This window comes from Sinocyclocheilus grahami, unplaced genomic scaffold (assembly GCF_001515645.1).
Source record: "Sinocyclocheilus grahami isolate Dianchi unplaced genomic scaffold, SAMN03320097.WGS_v1.1 scaffold136.1, whole genome shotgun sequence".
NCBI classification, from domain to species: Eukaryota; Metazoa; Chordata; class Actinopteri; order Cypriniformes; family Cyprinidae; genus Sinocyclocheilus; species Sinocyclocheilus grahami.
The window spans coordinates 1,777,693-1,796,355 of NW_015505315.1; the positions used below are offsets into that span (position 1 = coordinate 1,777,693).

Sequence of the window (18,663 nt, forward strand, 5' to 3'; positions counted from 1 at the left end):
GATGCATCGTTTCTAACATATTTGCATTGGTAAAAACCGATTCATTTATATATAATTACTAGTGGATGTGCTATACTTTTATTCTTTAGAAAGTGACCAATATTTTATATGTAGATTGATTTCTCCTCTCTAAACTGTTTCTCAAGCGCGTTCTCTCATCACTGCTGCTGCTGCGTGAATATGACGTATCACAACACTACGGAGACCCGAGGAAAGACTGGGATTAAAGTCCAAAACCTGACTTGAAATAACCTAACAAATCACTCAGGGCTAAAGCGGTTCCATTAACGAAAAATTAAATTCACACAATCTCACTAATTTGTGCACGCTTATTCTTTAGGCAGACCTTAATGTCGATCATGGATCAAATTTCGATTCACCATGAAAAACAGCGAATATCTGTGCCATTTAATGCATTTGAGACTTGGTGTTTTCCTCAGTGCATAACTGACAAGCCACAGGTATATTTTTCATCTGTAAATGTCAGAAAGTCATGCAAACATATCCATTTTGCTGTCAGGAGTGAGTGGGCGAGGCACGCGAGATCAACGAGCGCTGCTGCGCGCATGCACGCTAAACAGACAGAGAGTAAAATATACATTCTGATAAAAAAAATGTGTTTTTGGACATTAAATGTGTCTTTTGTAGAATTTAAAACCTACATATAAAGTGTATTTTTATGATAGCAGTAACTGTAAAGGGACTATTGTAATAGGTAAATCAAATGTAAGCTAGACACAGTATACTAAGCTCATATGAGTTAATATGTAGTCATTTTCTTTATTATTTATTTTCATTTTTAATTCAGTGATTTTAACTTTTAATTTAGTTATTTTAATGCTTTAAAGAGCAATTTTAGATTGTAATGTTCTGCTATCTGTTCTGCAATCTATAAAAGGTACAGCTGTAATACAACCAGAGAGAAAGGCTGCATGCAAGAAACTGTAAAAAAAAAAAAAAAAAAGAAGAAAAAAAAAGAAAGTCAAATAATAGTATGTGAGACAGTGGTAATATCATTATGTTTCTATTGGTCAGTAGAGGAGCTGAGCTTAGCCTGACAGTTAGCCTGCTTTAGACCAGGGGCCAGTTGCATAAACTTAGCCACCATCTTAAAAAATAGTTTGACCAACTAGCAGTTGCCAAAGGGTAATCAGTCTTACTTTTCCAATACAAATAAGACCAATCTACCTTTTCATAACTGAATTAAAAAAGCTATGACCAGTCTTGAAGAAAAACAATTAGTTGACTAACTTTTTAAGACTAGTCTAAACCGTTTATGCAACCGGCCCCAGGTTAGTTTCCCAGCATAAGCTGGCACAGTGACTAAGCTTGATCTAGACCAGTGATGGGCAAACTTGGCCCTTCCAGGCCACTTTCCTGCAGATATTTGATCCAACCCTGATATGACTCACCTGCCTGTAGCCTTCTAGTAGTCTTGAAGACAATGACTAGCTGGTTCAGGTGTGTTCTGGTTCAGGTGTACGACTCGGCTCGGTACGGCTCAGTACGGCACGGCATGGTACGGCTCGGCTCGCGTTTCCACTGCAGTTCAGTACCGCTTTAGAGTGGGCGGGATTATTCACATGTCATTATAGTTGCACCGCCTCTACTACCACGACTCCTAAAAAAAAACTTTTTCATTCCGCGTCGCCCCATCAAGCTCTCGCTGGATCCGCTCCTCTGCTATCAACGAGAGGAACGTCTGTTCTTCTGCAACAGACAACAAAACTTTTTGGTTGTTAAAAAAAAGGTGCGCTCGTTCAAAACAGTTGCGTTCGATCCTTCGCTGGCTGTGCTGATTTAAATCTAGCAGTTCTTTTGTGTTCGCAAGTTCAGTGACGCAGGTAGTGACGATTCTCTCCAGCCAGTCCGTGATCAGCACGTTTACACGTCATGTTTTGGTAACGGTACGGTTCACTTGGAACCCCAACTGAAGTGGTACTAAAAAAAGTACCAGGTACCAGGTACTGTACCCAGTGGAAAACCCCCCAAAAGTGAACCATACCGAGCCATACTGTGCCATACCATGCAGTGGAAAAGCGCCATTTCATTAGTGTTGGAGCTAACCTCTGATGGAAAGTGGCCTGGAAGGGCCAAGTTTGCCCACCCCTGATCTAGACCTATGTTAAATTTGCTTTATGGAACCAAATCATTTGACAATGAGTCAGACTAACTGAAATAAGCCTGGCTTATTTGGTTAACTTGTTTTATGAAACAGGCCTCGAGGCATTAAAAGTGATCATATTTTCTCCATTACATCATATTGCATCGAATTGCATTGCATTGTGTTGAATCGAATCGAATCTAAATCGGATCGCACTGCATCGTAACAGGGGTGAATCATATCGCAACGCATCGGTAGCTGCTTCATATGTATCTTTAAAGGGGTCATATGATGCTGCTAAAAAGAACATTATTTTGTGCACAAAACTCGCGTTTGAATCATCAGTGGCAAATCCTCGTTTTAGGTAGGTGTGGCTGACTCTGAACTTTTATAAAGAATATCTCTTTGGATTTGAGACTTTAGTCTTTGCAACTTTACAGATCTTCTTTATGCACCAAGAGCTTGTAACACTCCAAAGAGAAAGGAAAAATTGAAATCGCATCATATGACCCCTTTAATTTATCGTATCGTTGGCTATGCATCGAGATGCGTATCGTATCGGCCTGAGTCATGAGATGCCCATCCCTACTTCAGTGCCAAATCATCATTTGGAGAAACCCCCCCCCCCCGGAGCTGACAGTCGTACTGTTAAAATTCAGCATATTATTAACTTATTAACAAAAAATAAATGAAAACTTGCTTAAGCTAAAATACTCAATAAACGAACATGCAATAGACAGGGATTGTGTAGAACACTGTTTGAATTCTTCTGAAATCTGCGGGAACAGATTGCATGTGGACCTGGTGATGCCAAACACATGGCATTCCCACTCCAGTTGAGTGACTTGCATGATAGAAAGAGAGAGAGTGAGAGAGAAAAGATCAGAACTCACCTTGACGTTTTCTGGACAGTCATTGGAGCACAGGCCACTGAGCACTACAGAGATAAAGAGAGAGAAAGACAATCATAACTTTGTCCCACACATCTGGTCCTTAGATAAGACACGCTGATTGCAGCATCTGTATCAAATCTACTTCACAACACTGCTAAACACGAGCAGCAGTACATTCACCTCCTCTAATATCACACAGTTTAACACCAACTCTGCTCCCGCACACACCTTCAGCCAAGAATTATGCCTATAGAAAATGAATCGGGCAAAATGTGCACTAAATTCCCACTAATGGTGTGAAATAAGAGCCAGACTCTCTGCTTCTCTTGAGGCCAAAATTGACTGTGCGTTAGAGAACAGCACATATGAAAGGGAAAGTAAAAAATCATTAATTGCTCATTAGTGGCACACAAAGAACCATCTGTGTACTTGTTCATCTGTCTATCTAAACACAGCATTAGATTTTTAAACTGGCAGTGACAGGCAGCACTATTTACAGACACAGCCAATTAGAAAGTTCAGGGTGGAAGTATACCAGTATAAATTATATAAGAGAAAATGGAAAGGACAAAGAAAAAAAGTGTCTTTGAAAGTCTGATGGAAAAACAAATTATGAAAATGTTTCAATCACTTCTCATCCTTTAAAAATGTATAGATTTCCTTGTTTGGTCTGACAGACAAATGTTCTGCATGAGTTATTAGGATTGTGAAATCAAATATGTGGCTTTGGTTTTCAAAGCGAATGTACTGAGGGGTGAAAAGAGAGGTGTGACATGAAGCCTGAAATAATTTTTCATTCATGCCTGGTCTAACAGTTTGTTTTATTTTTATTTTTAGTGCTTGAAAGACATGAACAGAGAGATAAAGTGCATCTTCCCGAGCCCTCCATGAATGAGTGAACTTGCTACACCCCTCTGTAATGTTTGATAGATAACATTCTAGCACAGCATAGCCTTCTACTAAGGCTAATAGGAAATGAAGGAATTTGGGCAACAGAAAATAGGGCAAAAATCTTGTTTCATGAGAAAAAAAATATTGAAACTCAAAATAATGTATGTTACTTACTGGTTAACAGTGTTTAAAAATTACATTTTCATTCTGGAACAACTGAAATTAATTTTGTTCCCATTGTCAAATACATTATGGAAAATTATTAATATTTTGAATACTTGATTCATATTGAATAAACATAAATACAGATATCAATTCTGCAATGCAAATATTTCATTAGTTGTTCTGCCAGTGCCAAAAATAATATGTTATTTTTTTCATAGAAGTACGAAATTGACTTTATGTACATGCCATAGCTCCCACGAGCAAAGCACGTAGATTTCAAATCATATACACTACCATTCAAATAGTCTGGGGTCAATTTTTTTTAATGTTTTTAAAGGAACTCTCTTATACTCACCAAGGCTGCTTTAATTTGATCAAAAATACAGTAAAAGCAGTAATACTGTAAATAAAATAACTGTTTTGTATTTTAGTATATTTAAAAAAAAAATAGTCCTGTGATAGCAATGGCAAATTTCCAGCAGCCATTACATCAGTCTTAAGTATCACATACTCATTCAGAAATCTTTGTAATATGCAGATTTGGTGAAAAAAGTCATTTTTATTATTATTATTATTATTATTATTATTATTATCAATGTTGAAAACAGTTTGCTCAATGTTTTTGTGATACCATACTTTTTTTGATGAATAGAAAGTTCAACAGAACGGTATTTATTTGAAATAGATTTTTTTTTGTAACAAAGTAAATGTCTTTACTGTCACTTTTGATCAATTTTATGCATCCTTCCTGAATAAAAGCAATAATTTCTTAAGAAAAAAAAAATGTACTGACCCCAAAATTTGGTATGGCCGTTCTGGGTCCTGCAACAAACAAGCAGCTGACATCTAGATGAACAGGAATGCTAACAGATAACCTTCTCCAGGTATTATAGACCTCATTGTGGAAGACATCCTGCTGGCCTGAAGCTGTCAGATACATTTTAAATCTCTAAGGCTAGTGTTTGTGAATGTGTAGCTAATATTGAACACCAGTTTGAACATACAAACTGACATGCCTGCACATGAACGCTGAAGGATAAGGAAACATGCACACATAGTGGAAATGTCTCTATCAATGACAAGCTACCAGCAGGGCTTGTGCACTGAGCTGAAGCATGATATGCACGGTCATGACACGCTCCCACTGTGTCTGTGTGTTTGTGTGTGTGCATGTAGTGCTGGGCAGTGCCCACCTAAGAGTACAGCATAAAACCATTAAAAGACACAAGGTTTAGCACTGAATACATCTAAACGTGCTTAAGGGAAGTCGGGGCCTAATGGTTAGAGAGTCGGACTCGTAACCCAAAGGTTGTGGGTTCGAGTCTCGTACCGGCAGGGATTGTAGGTGGGGGGCGGGAATGTACAGTGCTCTCTCCTACCTTCAATACCACGACTGAGGTGCCCTTGAGCAAGGCACCGAACCCCCAACTGCTCCCCGGGCGCTGCAGCATAAATGGCTGCCCACTGCTCCGGGTGTGTGTTCACAGTGTGTGAAGGATGGGTTAAATACTAATTCCTAGTATGGGTAACCATACTTGGCCACATGTCACGTCACGTCACGTTAATCCCAATGAAATGCCATTTTGTGAACTCACTGCATGAATAATGCACTTGTTTACTGTCAGAGCTTAGTGTGAGCCTTCATACACAGATAAGACTCGACGTTTGTCTCAATTCCTCCCGCAGGCTCCATTTGGAGATCCTGGAAACCTCTCTAATACAAATAAATTAAAATAATCACACAGCGACAGGCCTGTCATCAGACATCTATGATAAACTGAGGGGAAATACAGAGCGGTAAAGTGGACAGTCGAAAAAACTATTCAAATAAAAACTTACGACGGTTCATTCATCATAATGACATCTTGATAACTTTATAAGGTTACGCCTCATCCCAGAATGTCTGACATGATTGTGTTTGAACAGCTTCAACAGTTTTTTCTTCTTCTTGTTGTGACAAAAGGAACAGATCCAAATTGTGTTGCAGTTTGTTGTTCCCAGGACATTGGGAGATTCCGCGGAGTGAATCTGCCGGGAGTTTGCAGCAACAGTGGAATAGCTGTGATGTGATGGCTGTGAAATTGGACATGAGGCCTGCTGTTCTGTTCCGCACTGGTAAACCAGATACCACCGACGCTCTAAGTGACTGTGTCTCATGTCATTCATAATAGCTGCCCCACACAGACGCTCACACATCATTACACCATCAGAGGTGGTGGTGCACTACTTCATAAAGCTGGAATAATACCTGTCACTCTTAATCTAGTCCATGAAACTGGTGACCAGGTGCTTTCAAAGTTGTGAGATCACAGCCTGGAGTCGGGAGATTACATCCATTACCTTACTCTAACCCAGTAGCAACACAGACGGCTTTATGATTGACTCTAAGTCTCGGTTGAGGTCAGGCAGTGATTACAGTAACAAGCAGCACTCATCACCTAATCAATCAGCCTCAATAAAAATAGAAAAAAATAAAATCTCCACACACTTAAAGCGGCAGTGTCTATGCTCAAATACTACTAATCCAGTTTCATATGCAGAGAGAAGCAAGTAAACTATCATTTTGCAGAAATAATGTGGCTCTGTTTGTTTGAGCAGCCAGACACAGAAACACTGACAAATGGCATCAATTTGGGGTGTGGCTATCTGTTTGATCGACCAATGGCACACAGGTGGAGAGGATTTATTAAAACTGCCAGGTTGTGCACCACTCAAAATACCTTTTAAAATCTAGTTCATGGATAAATTTGAACTGAAATTAAAGGTAGAATTGAAGGCAGTAAATAGGAAAAAAATTTTTAATTTGAAAAAGTAGAATTAAAACGAATAGTTTGAAACAAAAAGTTTGAAAGTTTTTAAAAACTTTTTCCAGACAGACAGACATAAAGACACACAGATGGATGAATGTCACAATACAGTAGATGGATAGCTAATAGATGGATAGAACGATTGAACAATAGAATGATAGATGGATGGAACGATAGAACAACAGAACGATAGATAGACAGACAGACAGACAGACAGACAGACAGACAGATAGATAGATAGATAGATAGTTCATTGACAGAATGATAAACAGAATGACAGAATGATCGATAGATAAAAAATAGATACTGTAGATGGATAGCTAAAAGATGGATAGAATGACAGACTGATAGACAGTATGATAGATTGATAAAGTGATAGACAGTATGACAGACAGAATAACAATGATAAACAGTACAATAGATAGAACGACAGACAGACAGTAGGACAGGCAGAATAATAGGCAGAATGACAGATAGAATGATAGATAGAACAATATGTGGCCAGTTCAATTCAAATTCACACTCATGAAAGGGATTACATTTTTCAATTCTGAATTTTGCACAACCTTTTAGATCACAAAAACACAAACTTGTTCCTCAAAATTAGCTGTATTAGCACGATAATTTAGTGTTTTTCTCTACTACTGATAATGAGGCAAAACAAACAAACAAATAAAAAGAACTAGAGTGACTAACAGGACTGAACTGAAATCACAGCGAATCATTCATAAAATCCAATCATCTATAGTGAAAGAAAAAGACCTTCTTTTATGAGTTCTCATGTACAGTTGTAAGGTGTGGGGCGGGGGCTTGGTTTCTAGAGTGACAGATAACAGATTCGAGGAAGGAGCTTGCACTGGACTGAACAAAGCACGCAGATGTTCCTCATTGCGGCTCATCTGCATTCTAATAAATGAACAGGAATGCAATCAGCTGCCATAGTTCTCTCTCTCTGCCTATAGCCAACACACACCACAAACACACACTCCAACCACCGTCTGTGTGCTTCTAGAGCACGCAAATCACAGGAAATTACGGCACCTGGCCTCTTCCCTCCTCTGATACTCTCCTGCTACCCGCTGACTGCTCACTCTGACTTCTTTTTCTGTCTATTGAGTTGTAGCTCAGAGGGGAGGTATAAATATGTGTATTTGAGCATTTATGACACTGAGGAAAAAAGGGGCAAGTGGGTGTTTTAAACATGGCAAAAGATAAAAGGGCTGGAGTGTAAATCCAGAACAAAACGAAGGCTTCAACATATTACACGTCTGTGATAAGGCTCAAATTCTTTTCATGTTCAGCTTCAGATTTATGTCAAAATACACATGGCCTTGAGGACTTGGCAGCATCGAACGGAACTAAATTGTTTATTTATTCCTCTGAGGATGGAATAACTGAAGGCTTTCCCGGCAATATGTAAACCACTTTGTTCTGAGAGAGGGAAAGGTGATTGCATTAGGACAGCTTTCATACCCACAATTCCTCTAGAGGACAGTAAACGAGGCAAGTTATTATAATGCACCGGTGTACGTCACCTGCCTCGCCTTAGTGGCTGGTGGAGGGTGAGGTGGATATTAGGTGAGTTTCTAGTTATCAAAAAACTGTCCCCATATTTTGATACCTTTTTTTTTATACTATTACGGATTTATATGGATATAAACGGTCTTTAACTGCTTTACAAAGTTGTTCACAAGCTGCACACACACAATAAATAACCGATACACATTTGAACATTATCTACAATATATTGTGGGTAAATATCCACCTCCACCAGTGCCCTTTTTATTTTCTGTCTTATAAAGTATCCAGTTAAGCTGTGAGAAAGTGTGTAAGTTCACTGTCCAAACGAATCAAACTGGATTGTGAACAATTTCAGACCTATATTTAATTGATTACATCAATAGTGATTCATTTATGAATCTGATCCTCTCAATCATTGCTAGTTTTAATTCATAAGGCTGATAAAAACACACATGACATGACTGCTGAAATATTATCAGGGACATTAGGGCTTCTCACACTTGAAATAGGTAACCCTGGGTCATTCTAAACAGAATCAAGGGATATCTTGGTTTATATTTCACAATGTTCATAATTTATCTGGTGTTAATAATTCATAAGCTGATGTTTCACACTGTACATTCCTAAACTCTGCATTAATGTTTATATTTGCAGTGTCAGTGCCATTGATTGGACGAACACAGCACTCGACCTGTTTACATGATGGCTCTAATATTGTGCATCCTTGCGTTATACATTTCCATCTGTACTATCAAGTTTTTCCTGAATGGAGTTTTCTGTAGACCATAAAGGTAAAAATAAAATGGTCTTCACTCAGCATTTGATATTTTTACCTTCAAACTCTGAAACGACAACGCATAGTCTTTCTGTAACTGTACTTGAATATGAAGAAAGCAATTGTTATGAAGCTTTTGCTGGAACCCCAGGTAAAAAGTGGTGCTATCCCCACTTCTAAATTACAAGTGTGAAATGTACCTTTATCAGAGGTTAAAAGTTGGGTTTAGAACGACGATAACCCGGGGTTAAATGCAGTGTGAAAAGCCCTAATGATTCTCAGGTTGGCATACAGTAATCATGGCATAAAGTCCACCATCAGGCAAAGATTTGTCAGTAGTATATTATTGGCTCATGCCCAGTAAAGAGGATTTTGCAACACCTCTGGTGGGTCTGCTGTTTGGTTCCTCATTAATACATAGAAGGATTTCAATATTTTGCACTGCAGAATGGCAGTATCTAGCACATCTTTCAGTTTGAAGAGTCATTTGCAGCCGACTGAAGAAAAACTATTCTCAGAGCAATGCAGCACATATGAACATATGGGCAATGATGGTTTCGGTTTTGATTCATGGGAATTTGATTAATGTGAAACCTATTGATTTTTAATACAGCACCATTTCTATTGCTTGAACATGGTTGGTTAATGCATTTAGGCATCTGTGGCCTGTCTCAGAGATGCCGGGATATACAGAGCTAATATATTTAGTAGGGATGGGAAAGTCTCCATTTACAGTTGTGTCTCAATCAGACGGCAAATTACTTCCCAAATTGCCATTTTAACTTTTCTTTAAAGGGGTCCTATTATGTTTTTCACTTTTTTAATTTTAGTCAGTGTGTAGTGTGTATGTTTGGGCATAAAAATATCTAGAAAGTTACAAATCTCAAAGTCCACTCCAAAGGGAGATATTTAGTTTTTTAAAAATCCATTTTCAAGAACTACAGCAAACGGCTCGTTTGGACTACAGCGTTTGGTTTCCGGGCTTTGTGATATCACAAAGCGGCTCATTAGAATTTCATTACAAATAATTCCCGCTTACAGAAATTCTAATGGTTGGGGGGTGGGGAGGGGCAAGGTTGTGGTTAGAACGCTTGGTTGAGTGAGCGCATCAGACGAGACGATGAAGAAGAAGAGCTGCTGTGCTGTAGCCTCAAATTTTTGGCATGTCTAGAACAGCAGTTCTCATTTCCAGTCCTCGCCCCGCTCTGTACATTTTGTGTGTTTCTCTTATTGTTTCATACGTTTGTTATATTTGACTGACTAAGTGCCCTGCGAAGTGGACATTACCGGATATTCCACCATGATTCCAGTTTGAAGGGAGCGTATATGTTCCATACAAAGGGCATTTAAGTGTGCGAGACGTGAATTTAAATTGTATTTATTTACAGAGGTATATTATGTCCCACTTCACGCTTCTCTAGTAAGTTTAGTTTGTGTGTGAAGACGCTGCAGGCAGTGGCGCAGCGCAAATCTTTAAATGAATATTTCGAAGTGAAGTAAACTTCAACGGATTTTCCCTGCTCAGGGAGTAGGGAGCAATGGACACTGTGTAGGGAGCATGCCAATCGGAACTCAGTTCATGCACAGAGCTCACTTCTAACGAGATTCAGGTGTGTTAACAGAGAGATGTGCAAAACATGCAGAGCGGCGGTACGCGAGGACTGGAATTGAGAACTGCTGGTCTAGAACAATTCTTATAAGTACAACACGACGTAGCTGGACGCCGCCGGTGTGCCTACACTCATAGAAAATAATGTATTTGAATTTTAAAGCCGTGGCGCGATGCTGCGCTTCTCGTCCGGTGTGCGACCGCCTGAAACGCTGTTTTTAACCTCCGTGACCAAATGTCTTTGTTTGGGCTTCCAAAAGCGGATGATGTCAGGAAACAGTGGTTGCAATTTACTTTTTAACTCTGTTACTGAGCATTATAACCCCAATTTGCTATTGTGTGCTGCGCATTTTACTGAGGACAGCTTCCACATCACGAGTTAGAAGTGCCGGATTCCCAAAAGCTTTTGTTGAAAGATGGAGCAAGGGGGTGTGGCAGTACTGAAACACTGTCTAAGCTGTTCGCCAATCACAACGCACTGGGACAGCTAACCAATCACAACACATTTTGTTTTTTGGAAGGCGGACCTTCATCAAAGCCGGAACTAATCGAGCCGTTTGTCCCAGGCTGGGGAGAAAGGTATTGTAATAATGAAAATTATGTGAAAAAGAATGCGTCTTTCGAACCACCAAGCATGAGAGCATGTTCTAGTACACCCCCAAAGAGCATAATAGGACCCCTTTAACTACAATATTAAAAATCGTTGGTACTCAGGTTGTGCATATATTTTTCTGCCAGTATTTCACAAATATTTACACTACTGTTTAAAATTTTGGGGGCAGATTTTTTCCCCCCATTATGTAATACTATATATTCAGCAAGGGCACATTAAAAGAACAGTTCATCATTTACTCACCTTCATGTCATTCCAAACCTGAATGATTTTCCTTCTTATGTTTAACATAAAAGAAGATATTTAGAAGAATGTTGGTAATCAAACAGTTGATGGTCCCCATTGACTTTTTTCCCCCCCTCTACTATGGAAGTCAATGGGGACCAACAACAGTTTGACAAAATATCTTATTTTGTGCTCAACATAAGAAAGAAACATATACAGGTTTGGAACGACATGAGGGTGAGTAAATGATGACAAAATGTTAATTTTGGGGTGAAGTTTTTTTTAAAATTGACCTCACTTAAAGTGACATAAATCTATTGCAACAATGTAAAAGTATTTATTATTTTGAATAAAATAATTTTTGTAAAAATGTTTCTATTCATCAAAAAATCCTGAAAAAAAATATTAGGCAGCACAACTGTTTTCAACATTGATAATAAGAAGAATTGTTTCCTGAGCAGCAAATCAGCATATTAGAAGGATTTCTGAAGGATCATGAGACACTGAAGTCTGCTGAAAATTCAGCTAATTCAGGAATAAAAGACATCTAAAATAGTTATTTTAAATTGTAATAATATTGTTTAAATTTTTTACTGTATTTTTGATCAAATAAAAGCAGCCTTGGTGAGCATTAAAGTGCCTTCTTTCAAAAACATACAAAAAAAAAAATCTTAGCAACCCCATACTTTTGAATGTGTAGTGTCACTGCCGTTTTACAGACAAAGACAAACCACGTCTGTGTGGAATGGACTAGTGTAGACAGACTGACTGTAGAGGAGTGCAGAAGCAGGAAGTCATGAGTCTGCCATTATTCACAGGGATACGGCATAAACTACAGACTCATAAAAGCAGCTTTATTATGGAGGAGAGTCTATTTGTATAAAACATAACATTTATATTATATATAAACATCAATTCCACCCCTCACTCACAAACACAAGTGGCCATTTGATTTGAAAGGGGCACAAGCATCTTGGGAGCACTTTGTCACTGCAGTAAACTACCCAGAGTGCCTCTCTCTCCTCAGAGCCAGACATTCTGGCTTACAGCAGTCTCATTAAACACCACATCTACAGGAAAGAGAGAAAGAGAGTGCGCTAATAAGCACGAGGAGGGAGATTTAGAGACTCTGGGTCAGTCTCATCCCTGTTTTAATCTGACACTGATAGACTGATCCTCACATGCTGTTACACTGAGGAAGCTAATCTATGCGCTTGAGCTAGAGGAGGTTTTTCCTACTCCTTTAATTAAAACACAGCAGGCAGGATTGAATGGCATCACGGCTGCTTTCTAGTGGATGCATTTGGCTCTGGAAATGTCAGCTCTTCAAATGTCAGCACCCGGAAGCTCTACCGCCACTACGGCGGCCACACTGGACAAACCTCATACTCACCGATCACTTTTACGAAATACGCGTCGGCCTCAAAGTTGTTTTTCAAAGCGTGGATGACGAGCTCTTCCTTTCCTTCCACCTTGCTGAGCACGATCATATCTAATATACCCTGCAAATGAGAAATCAGAAACAATGTATAGAGCCCATTGAATCTCTCCCATCTGATGAGCACTCATATCCTTAATGGACTCCAGCAAGCTATTACGCTCCTTATCAGCCCCTCTCTGCGGTCTATCGGTCTCGCTCTTAAGAACACAGTTGTGCGGGGGCTCCTGCACAGATAGCATCCTAATACTGTGCTAATGATGACTAGCTCGAATGCTAACAGAATGAGACATGTGCGTGCTGTTTGTTTAATGAGCCTTTAGCTCCATTAGTTATGTAAGCATGAGGGAATTCGAGGTAATTGGCTATATTGTGATTACGATGGGGAGAAGGTTGCGATACGGATGGAGAGAAGGGTCGAGGGAGGGAATGAGTGAATCAGTGGGAAAGGAAGGGAGAGATGATGGCGAAATAAGACTGTCTGCAGAGGTGAGACATTTGACTTCTTTAGGTGAGCACCAAGAAGCTCACAAACCAATAGAGACCCTCATACATGCAAACATGTGTGACTGATACTTTGCTCAGACTCGTGTAAGATTTCTTCAGCAGACAAGCGTGAGAAAGACATAAAGAGAGTGAGAGAAAAATGTCATGAATACAATGTCGCAAGGCAAAAAAATCTTAATGGTCCAATTTTAATGGTAAAAAACCCCCCAAAAAACATTTTATAAATGCAATTCTTTCCTTTTGATTTTGGGGTAAAAAATGTAACCTGAACATTTCTGTGAGATTAACCCATACTGTATACAGAAGCTAAGCATTAGAAAAGAGCCAGACACATTCATGTGTGTGCCTTGTGTAGAATGAACAGTTCAAATCAATGCGTCTGATCAAAGGACACTTAGAAATCAATAATCTATAACAAAACCTTGAGCACTAGGGAGATACACACAGCTCAAGGGAGAAGAGACTGAGCTGTCCCCAGGGAAGCTTCACTTAAAATACTAAAAGCAGAAAACGCCTCAAACCATAGGCACACCCCTAATACTGATCAACAAAAACAGTGCACTGAATTACAAAAGACAACCAGAAAGAAAAAATTAAGGAGGCCTATTTACAGCCATTCTGAAACTTGTAGGAAAATGTTTTTGGTAAAATAAGAATGTAAAATGTAACAAGAGATTCATTTGAACCCCTTGACACTACATCTAAAAATTCTGAACATGACCATTACATTTTTTCCCCAATGGTTTGGATGCCAAAATATATAAATAAATCACAGACAAATAAAATATTAAATAAAATAAGCATTGCTGGATGTTGCATGCTTATCAGTGTTACTTTAGTATTATTTTTATACTGTCATATTTTGAATTAGCTCTTTTTAGATTTTCATTTTAAGTTTTGTTTCAATTTAAGTCATTTTGTTGTGTGTTTGCCATTTTCATTTTTTTAAATAATTCTACTTTCCGTAAATATATTTTTTCGTTTTTTATTTTTTTTATTTTAGTACTTCAGCTTCAACTTTAACTTATTTTTTTTATTACTTGCCAAAACAACATTTCTAATTTTCTAGTTTACAATTTTCATGTAATATTTATATATTATTTTAGTAACACAAACACTTATTCACATCAGACTTGGTTCAAACAGGTCTTAAGACTACATAGACTGCTATATTATAGGATGGAAGGGTGTTAAGCATCAAAGACTGGGGTTTTTGTAAAGTTCTCTACTCTCAATGTCAAAAGAAGAGCGTGCCTGTGTCACACCACAGAGACAACATTACAGTCAAAGTAAATCAGATAACGACTAAAGCTTGGTATAATGTGGGCCACTGAGACATCAACGAGATGAAGAAAGAGTGATCGGGGACAGAGAAAGAGAGGGAGATTGAAGCAGAGGCAGCGCTTTAATTAAAGTGCCAAAAGCAAGGGGAAAAGGCCAACACTTACGTCCTCATATATGTCAAAAAAAGTGGCCACAACAGCCTTGGGGATGGCACTGAGGTCTGACTGTTCCCAGTGCACACGGAACATGCGGCCCGCCTGCCGACAGCTCGCGTTATTACACGCCACATTCTCTAACAGGAACGCCTGCTGCTGTGTGCTGCTGAGACAGAAAGAAAGAGAAAAACAACCGTTAATGTGAGTAGAGTTGAGAAACACAATGCAAAAAAACTGTGCAGACACTGTGTCATGTTGAATTTAACCCTTGCTAATTAAGTTCACAAGCATATAGCAAACCATGAACTTTGACCAATTAAAGAGCATGTCTGAGACTGAATACTTCTTCAATGACAATATTACATGCATACATGCACACCGCAGACAGAGTACAGGAGAGGAGCACAGGGCTTGATGAATCAGTGAGACTGGAAAAAAGGTTGAAACTTGTGCACTGAACTTTTGATCCCTAAATAAAAAAGGCAATTAAGCAGAACCTATTCCTCCCCATAATTCAGTGCTGAGTGTGGGGAGGTGGATCTGGGAGGCAGCAGTGAATTATGAAATGAGATGCTTTTCTGCATTGCTCAACAACCCATCTGCCAGCCCTCTGCTTTATTTAAAACCCTTGTTTCATACCTTTATTTCACTGCCATTTCTCCCTCTAGTCCGATATTTACCATGTGACACTTCTCAGAACTACACCAATTTCGACCTGGGCATGTGAGAAGCTAAAAATAGAAACTGCATGAAGGTAGCAGGTAGAAGGTATTTTCTTCTCTGTCTTCCTTCTGTTGTTTCTCCTTGGTTTCAGAAGAAGAAAATGAAGATGGGACGTACACAAAACATACATTCGAAGCTGGATAACTGCTGCCAACTTACTACAAAACACACACTCCAGTTGAGCTACATAAACAATCTCTCACTCTCTACACTGTATATATGGGTACAGTGTTGGTTGTATTTGTGCATACTTGCAGTACAAAAAATAAGGCCATACACAAACAAAATGGCACACTTGTGGAAGCAAACTAGCTGTTTTTATGTGTGTTATTGAGTTTTTGTCTACTGAAAGTCTTTTCAGAATGATGTTTAGTCAGCTGAACAATCGGTATGTTGTTAAATAACAGTACAATCCTTCGAAAGCACTGTACTTCTATCCCTCACAGCCTCGTATTCATTCCCTTAAAAAATTAAATATACTACTACCCTGACTAAGGTCTATACAGTGATTTTATCCATCTTAACCCAAATGACTGACAGGTCAGACTCAGCTGATCTAATGGACCCCACTACAACCTCTACTCTGCTCAATACACACACACACACACACACACACTTTCTACGGCCACAAATTATATGATTAATGCTTGAAACTCAAATTCAACTTGGACCATGAAAATTAATTTCCCAGTTTAGATGTCTGGGATGGTCTGGTAGGCGATGAGACTTCCTGTGCGGATTGTGTTGGTCAGTCTGGAGCTTGGTCCACTAATCTGTGCATTTCACAGCCAAAGCCTCTGTGCACCTTTGCTGGCCGCCCGTCAGCGCAGGCCGATTTGGGGGGGCTTTGCCAAAGTCTTCCAGCCAAGCAAGCAGACTTTGTCCCCTCACAGGATTAACTGACACCACACTTACTGCAGCGCAGAGAACAGCTGCTTTACCGGCGCCTTAGCAGGTTTAACCGGCTGCCGCACACAGAAGGAAAGTTTTTGTCCTTGTATTTGGCTGTGAATCTCATGACTGCCATGACTGTCATGACTGCCAATTTAAAGACTAGTAGCTGAAACACATCAGTGCATTTGGACAGAAATTGTATTCAAAGCACACAGACAGCTGTGTGTGTGAAGGAGAGTGGTATTTTAGGTGTGTGTATGCGAGTACATACACTATTTGTCTTTATGAGTGTGTGCATCTGGTTACTGGGCATGCAGGCCCCACTTCCTATCCTCTCACTCTCTCACAGGAGTACGGTCATGACCAGTGGCTCACTGTGCCAACTGCACACCCATGAGCACACACACGCTCCTCGCTTAATTGGGAGCTTTGGACCCAACACCATGGCAAACCCAGCAGGGAAGAGCAGGCCAGAGGCAAGCCCACAGGCTGACCTCTCCCTCCAACTCTGTCAACCTTCCTCTGCTTTTCTCTCTTTCTACAGCAAAAGAGGGATTTGACTGTGCCGTTTCCTGACCGCTGTGCAGGATCGACATCAAAACGTGAATTTTTGAGGACGTCAGTTATCCAGAGCACAAACAGAGAATGAGAAAGTGAAAGACAGGCATGTTGAGAGGGACGGCAGGTGGCAGGTCTGGAGATTCTCTGAGGGGTAAGATGACAGAAGCAGAGAGATCTCGTCCCCCCAGGCATCTCTTCAATAACGGTCCACCCACTCTTCCTGAGGCTTCTTTCTCTCTCTATTGCTGTATGTGTTGGTCTACTTCTTTTTCAATTTGCTCTCAAAGGCAAAAACAAAGCATTCTGAAGGGTGGATGGCGTTTCAATCATTCGTTACCTCTGCTCTCTAACTGGAAATAGTATGCTTCTGAATAAGGAAGGAGGAGGAAGGAAGAAGTGATAGACATGCACAAAATATTGCATATAGGAGGCTAAAAAAGGAATCGTTAACCAGGATTGTGTGTCATTCAGAATTTAATAGGTAGCAAAAAGGATGAAGAATTGCAATTATAATTACAATTTAAGGAAATAGATTTCCAATGAATTAACATATTTTTTAACTAATAAAGCAAAATTTGTCAAGATTGTTCATTTGACAGATCGATAGAATGATAGACAGACTAGGGGTGTGCCATATCACACTGTCCACAATAATACCAGTATACATTTTTACATGATAAAAAAAGTGTCATATCGCGATATCAATGATATAGCGATGCAATGATGTATGGCGCATTTACGTTCCCTAGCACGCACAACAACAACACCACAAACCCAATAGGCGTGTTCGACTTGAAGCAGCGCTGCGCAGACTGAGAGGTGTGTGACATCAAAGTATCGCAAGAGCCGTTCTAGAGCATATTCGAGTGCACACTCTTATCAAAAATAGGCGAGGTACCTATCTTTAGCGAAGTGGCGTGGATAGCCGAAACGTGCCGCGGCGTGGCTGGTGTAAACACAAGCATTGACTAGAGTTGCCGCGTCGGAGCCGTAGCGCGCCGCAGACACGTGCAGTGTAAATAAAGGGTAAGTCACTCTTGCGGTATTTTGACGTCATACACCGATCGGTCTGCTTCAAGTCGAACACATAGCTTATGAATATAGATAGATTACACTTCGAATTAGGTAACGTTAGTCTGTCATCGATGACAGTAGCTCATTGGAAAAGGATGAAAAATGCCCTTCATTTTGTTTGCACTAATAAATGCTGCAATCACCAATAAAACATTGTTCCATATTTTTTTTCTATATCGTCATAAATATCATTATCGCAAATATTCTTGAAATATCGTGATATAATTTAGAGACTATATAGCCCACCCCAAGACAGACAGAATGATAGAATGATCGATAGATAGAACAATAGATACAGTAGATTGATAGCTAACAGATGGATAGAATGACAGATTGATATATATATATACAGTATGTCTGAGCCTCGATTCGCTCTCTTTCTGGCTTCCGGAGGTAAATGGCCGCCGGGCCGAAACACTCCATT

General features: G+C 39.6%; 1 protein-coding gene across 1 annotated transcript in view; it reads right to left on the reverse strand.

Annotated features, from left to right (window-relative positions):
• Positions 1 to 18,663, reverse strand: part of LOC107591035 (T-cell immunomodulatory protein-like) — a 158,985-nt gene that overhangs the window by 37,855 nt on the left and 102,467 nt on the right. The window contains exons 11-13 of the mRNA XM_016280039.1: positions 14,997 to 15,150; positions 12,997 to 13,105; positions 2,998 to 3,041 (exon numbers count right to left, since the gene is read on the reverse strand). Of these exons, the coding sequence (XP_016135525.1) occupies positions 2,998 to 3,041; positions 12,997 to 13,105; positions 14,997 to 15,150 (307 nt within the window). The remainder of the gene's footprint in view (positions 1 to 2,997; positions 3,042 to 12,996; positions 13,106 to 14,996; positions 15,151 to 18,663) is intronic.